Raw genomic sequence first — 6,158 nt, 5'->3', positions numbered from 1 at the left:
GGGACATAGGTCAAAGCCCTGGTATGTGCTGGGTCAAACCATCTGTTTTGCCCTAATCTAAAGCTGATTGGTTGGAAGTACGGAGCTGCCTGAGGTCTTTAAAGTTTTAAAGGAGCTTAAAACGAGCTGTCTTGGCTAGAAGCTAATATAACTTCCTGATCCCATAGGATAATAAGATCCCATAGGATAATACTTGTTTTTGCTAACTGGGTGCCAAACACCTTGCCAGGCTATGGCTAATATTGACAATCTCAAGTGAATCACATAGTTGAACAGCCACAGGAAAATGTGTGCAAGTCCTGCAATAAAGCCTTTTGGCTATTTTATTTTATTCTACAAATAAAGACAACTGTCCATCATTAAATGGAAAAAAATAATAGTTTGAGTTGTATATAGCATGAAACGGTAGTTCCCGTCACAAAAACATTTCTAATTCATTAGTTTATTACAAAATATCCACTCACAAAAAAGCACAAGCACAATCTTTATACTTGTGAAATGAGTTGATATTTCATATACAAAATAATTTCCACATAATTCCATATAATTTTATTTTATATAGAAATAGGTCATTATTACAACAGCTGTACAATACACTACTTTTTATTTAATAATTACATAAAATCTTTCTTAGAAACATATCAACAGAAAACATACAAAAAAAGCGAAAAGTGCATTTCTTTTTTCCCCCCCAAAGGAAAATTCAATCCTAAATGTTATAATGAAAGAGATATGTAATAGTCTGCAGCATCCCGAGTCAGTGGGCCAAAACACAGTGCATATTTCTCAGAGCCTTGCAGTAGGTGAGTTATTTAGGTTGAAGAAGGATCCATGTTGTACTATTGGAGAGTTGCATGATTGTGCTTACAATTTGAGTTCTCCTTTGCAATCACAATTCATATTAATAACAGTCCAGTGTGGGTTGTGGGGTTTTTTTTGATTGTTTTTTAGTAGTGAAGAACAGGTAGGGTAAGCTGCATAATACTTTTCAGATTCTAAATCAAGGGTTATGAGCTGTAGACCATCTTCACCAATGACAGGGCTTTCTCCTCCATTGGATGTGCTAATTTGGCCACAAGAATAAGGAAACAAACTTCTCTTTACAGAAAGTGCCTAGGTTTTGTCCTCTGTGCAGTTGTGCAAAATAATAACAATAATCATAATAAAAATAATCTCTTGTTCTCTCCTCAATAGACCTTTGACGCAGTGCTTTTCATACACAAAAGAAGAACTGAAACAGTGAAGGCCAAGTACCTCATGAGTCCGTCGACAGTCTTTTGGAATTGCCAGATAGCTTTCAGAGTGACATGCCAAGATTGAACGCCTCCTCCTGTGCACCCATTGATGATGGAGACTGCACAGGATAGTGTTCCTTTTAATTTTGCTCTGTCAGTACATACTGTGCTCACGAGACAGCGCAAACTGAATCCACCATGCCATAAATGCACTGTCTGTGGCAGTCTGCACTCTGTGGCGTACTTCTGTCATAGAGCTTTGAAAGAAATGCTTGTGCAAAAGCCAAAACAGTAAGTACAAAGTCATTTTCTTCTGCCCCATGTGCCCATTGGTTAAAGCTAATCGTGCATTGATTGTGCTGGTGGGACTCTATCGCAGTGGCTGTGGTAAATTTGATGATTCTGATAAGCTATTGCTTCTTCTTGATGTTAGTTGTTGCTGCTGCTGCTGCTGCTGCTGCTGCTGCTGTGTCTGATGATACCCCATATTTCCTTGCTGTGGCGAGTAAGATGGCAGGAGCAAAGTATCGGGTTGCTCATTGTGCAAAGAACTTGGTGTTTGCACCTACAGATAAAATAAAATTCATCGTGGTGTTCGATTCTTTCACGTCAAAGCTCTTTGTCCTCAATGTACAGGGTGCTTAAAAATAGTACTAGTTTGCTGGCTTTTATTTCTGGGGCTGTTTGGCATGGGGTTAGTTTACCTAATGCTAGAAGGAATGGACATAAATTGCAACAAAGAACATTACAAATTAGGCATTGAGAAAGGTTTTCTAACAGGAATGCACTGCCTAGGATTTGCAGGTTATCCTGAAAAGCCTGTTTAGGAACAGGGTGGGCAAACAGGGTGTCAGAAATGACACAGATGGATGATAGAAATGAAACGGAAATGAAACGGGATCCTAGTGTACCTCATGCTGTCCCTTCTAGCCCTTCCTTTTTAGGAGTTTACAGTAGGGTGTGACCTTGCAGTGGTGAAGTCGATGTGAATTTTGCAGATGCTTTTATTAGGAATGGTATCTGCCATATTTTTTTCATTAATTCTCAGCTATGATAAGGATTTCATTTCAATAGCAAGAGTTTAATCATTTGAGGTTGATGATGCTCTTTCAATGATGCCAGTGGATATGTGATCAGGTTTTATAGTTCAGCTCCTTTTGAGTTAATACAGAAACACCTCATTTCCCCCCTTCCCCTTTACTTTAGTATGTGTTGAATTAGGTAAAAAAATAAGGTTTTTTGCATCTTCAAATCACCTGGTTCTTCCAGGCAATGTGCTCCAGTTTATCTTCTTTGCCTTGTGGAGTTGAGAAAATATGTTAATTTACTGACGGGATCCAGATATCTGATCCAGATCTTATTTTATGTCTATACTGGTAATTAAAAATAATCTTTTGACTTATAAACTAAGCAAATTTTATACTGAATAAAAGTACAGAATAAATCCTAAGGCAGCAATTTTCTCCATCTAGAAATACACTTTAAATATATCCAGGTTAATCTGATTATGTTTCCAATGTACAGAATTACTAATTTCCTTTTAAATATTCTGGCTGTTCTCATTGCTCCCTTGCTATACTGGAAGGGTACATGACACTGTATCAGTGTCTCGCACATTTCAGTATCTCTAAAATAGCCATTTCTGCCATGATCAGGCTCCTGCTGAAACCTGGAGCCCCGTTTGCACAGCCCGTTCGCCTTATTACTCTGCACGTACATTTTACACATCATCCTCTTTGTCCTACCCTACCTGCAGGTAGCGTTGTTGCTGATGCTGTTGGTGCTGGAGTTGCATAGGTGGCAGAGAGGATGGCTGGGAAGGAGGTGTAGTGGCAAACCCTTGGTTTAACACTGCTTGTCCCATCAGTACAATTGGAGAGCTGCTGCTGGAAGTCTGCACTTCCAAACTTTGAAACATTTGTTGGGTTTGAGAATACCTGTGGAAGAAAGAAGCAATACAATCAAGAACAAGCTGCTGGAAGCAAAGGTCTTCCCTTAGGATAGGGATGAAGTCCCTAGTCTTCATAAATAATTCCTAATAAAGGGTTCCAGTGCATGGGACCTGCTAATATGAACGACGGCACCGTTGGCAGCACTGTTTTCCCTTACTCTATGCATGAGCTGGACTTGGCAGAATACATCTCACCTTACAACCCAGACCACATTTTAGATTCATTAAAGATTCTGGTTTATGCATGTCTTCTCTTCAGCCACAGCATTCACATCCCAGGCTCATTAAACCAAATGGCCTTTGATTCTGTATTAATATGCTGAGCTCTGAACTGCAGCAAGAGAGAAGTAAATACTCCCCCCATTCTGCTGTTTGTGCTCCCCTGCGACTGCTTGTGGGGTGGTAATCTCTTGCAGAAAGATGGCTAGGGTTGATCACTTCTTAAGCTGCTCATAGACATATTGCCAAGTATGGTCAGCAGTTCCCATCCCTGGGAGCCACATTGTAGGAACAGAAGAAGGCTCTAGAAGTCCTCCAGAGTGAGGGATGGGACAGAAACAAAATACTCAGCTCCTCTTGCCTGTCTGCTTTTGCACAGCAAAACTTCAATATGTGTTTTTTTGTGGAAGGCTGTGGGCAAAACCACAATGGAGCTATTGCCAGCCCAGCCTAATTCTGTTTATCCTGTAATGGGTGATGAGATCATAGTGTGGTGTGTGTTTGCTCAACAGCTGTTCAACATTAGGGGTTAGTTAGAAATGACACGGTTTGGGTACTTGTGCTAGGATGTGAGCTCCTAAAAAAGGGTCCCGTGAGTCAGGAAGTCTACACGAACTGGGAGATGTATCATTGCAAATCAGGCCTCTTTTATTTAGATGCCTAAAAGCACATCTAAAATGCTGTATATTTAAAGTTGACAAATTTAACTTAAGATAATCTTAAACAGCAATAGTGAGTTTAAAAAAAGAAGTACTGAATACCTACATTCTTGAGGTAACATACAGAATTACTTTTAAAGTAATGATGTGCAAACAATTGCCTATTATTTTAGCAGTTCACAATTAAGTACAGTGACAAAAACCAGCTAAAAAAAGAAAAGGCATATCCTGACCGATGTTTTCGGCTTCCTTCATCCAAATTTTGAGGAGACAAACAACTGAGGTGGTTTGTTCAGCAGCTTTTCCGAGAGCGCTCAGGTGCAGGGGCCTGTTGCTTTTTTCAGTTCTGCTGGTGTAGATTAGGCATAGCTCCACTGGCGTTACACCAGCGTCTCACTGCCCAGAGAGCAGGGGTTTTCTTGGCACCGGTCATTTCAACTGGGCCAGTGCTGACTCTCTCTCACATTTACCTTGGTGCGTCAGAAGTTCCAGCAGTGAAGCAAGCATCATGTGAGGGAGAAAAATTCTCCTGGCCTTGGCTTGTTAAAACGCCACTGGCACATTGTGTTTCTCTCTGTCATCCTTCCTGATGTGACCAGGCAGGGGAAGGCTGACCCTGACACTGCAAGGCAGGCTCGGTGCAGTAACACGTTCCTGATATTTATAACTACTTCGTCATTTTACTAAAGAAGGCTATTTGCCCTCAAAAGCAACTTTGATGTTTTATCTTTGACAAGTCACATACTTAGCCTGGGATCCCGCCATGCTGAGGTCTGAAGAGTGTCTTGCGTTACAGGACCCAGGCATCATGGGCTGAATAGGCTGGCTGAGCAACAGTCTGGTGCGTGGAAAAAAGAAGAAGTGACATTGCTGTTAACAGAAGGACCCCACAAATCCCACATTTTGCAAACAGACACAGGACACCTTCGTAGGCACGGCACAAGGCTGAGTGTTAGGAGCTCTAACCTCAGCTCCTGGCTGGGGCAGGCGCATCCTGGGCGCTGCGAGGTGGAGACGGGGGCAGCGCATGCCCTCTCTGGTAGCGCGGGTGCCTTGCCGAGAGGCTGGGCGCTAGGATTTCGGGGGAGTGAAATTTCTTTTGCTCCTGCTGGTGGGAGTGGCTTGCATTTGAGCTTTCTGAGCATCGAAATGTAGTTTTTTTGGCTCACGTGTCTAGTTGCATGCCAAGGTCCTGGCCCTCCTCCACCGCCCACCCAGGGGAGCCCGAGACAGTGAAGGAGAGGCGGAGACGCCCCACCACCCCGGGGCAGGGAGGCCAGAGGAGGCGCGGCAGCCGGGACCGCGCACCCGCTGCGGTTGGGGTCCCCGTGGGCAGCGGCTGGGGCTCAAGCCGCGGCCAGGCGGGCGGGCAGGCCTGGCTCTGCCTCGGGGCCGGGCCGGGCCGGGCCGTACCTGAGCTGCTGGTCGTGGCTGCAGCCGGGGGCGGGCGGGCCGGGGGTGCCGCCCCGCGGCAGGCCGGCAGGGGGCGCCGCGGTGCCGCCGCCGGCGGGGGCTGCGGCGAAGGGCGGGGGCGCGCCGCGGGGGGGGCGGCCGCCGCCCGGCGCCAGCTCCGCGCTCCTCGCCGCCTTCGGGCCCTGGAAGAGAGGGGGGAGAGAGCGAGTCGAGCAGGGCCGTGACCGCTGCGTGGAGGGAGCCGAAAGGCACGGGCCGTGACAGTGCGGCGGGGCGCAGTCGCCGGTAATACCTGGCGATGCGTCCGCCCGGCTGCTGTCAGGGTGGACACGAAACGACAGCGTGCCTCTAGCCTGCCGCGGCTTTCGCACCCACGGCTGCCCCACGCTTTGGTCTACCGGCCTGCAGGACCCCTGGGACCAGAGCCCTGCGAAAGCAAAGCCGGCCCGGTCCTGCCGTCAAGCAGCTGAGGAGACAGACGACAGCCCACGAAGACACGAGGAAAGTGAGGTGTGATTAGCACTGCCGTAAAAGCCCAATGATGGGAATAAACCTTATTGAAGAAAAAAATGGTGGGTTTTTTCTATTGGTAGTACGGATACACTTTTTATTTTAATAGAGTCGTTATAATACAGGTATGTAGGAGATTAAAAGCTGCAGCTGAGGGGTCTGAAATTAAGG

At 45.7% G+C, this 6,158-nt stretch overlaps 1 protein-coding gene across 8 annotated transcripts in view; it reads right to left on the bottom strand.

The window, feature by feature from the left end:
- Positions 1–409: 409 nt before the first annotated feature.
- Positions 410–6,158, bottom strand: part of NPAS2 (neuronal PAS domain protein 2) — a 107,312-nt gene continuing 101,563 nt past the window's right edge. For 7 of the 8 annotated variants that reach the window (XM_072849704.1, XM_072849706.1, XM_072849707.1 and 4 more), the window contains 4 exons: positions 5,478–5,659; positions 4,810–4,902; positions 2,986–3,172; positions 410–1,800 (listed from right to left, as the gene is read on the bottom strand). In XM_072849704.1, coding sequence (XP_072705805.1) covers positions 1,606–1,800; positions 2,986–3,172; positions 4,810–4,902; positions 5,478–5,659 — 657 coding nt within the window. In that variant the 3' untranslated portion in view covers positions 410–1,605. Of the gene's footprint in view, positions 1,801–2,985; positions 3,173–4,809; positions 4,903–5,477; positions 5,660–6,158 lie in introns of those variants that run through there. The other variant, XM_072849712.1, reaches the window with a different exon arrangement.

Source organism: Ciconia boyciana, chromosome 1, assembly GCF_034638445.1.
Source record: "Ciconia boyciana chromosome 1, ASM3463844v1, whole genome shotgun sequence".
Taxonomy (NCBI): Eukaryota; Metazoa; Chordata; class Aves; order Ciconiiformes; family Ciconiidae; genus Ciconia; species Ciconia boyciana.
This window is presented reverse-complemented; position numbering and strand designations above follow the sequence as displayed.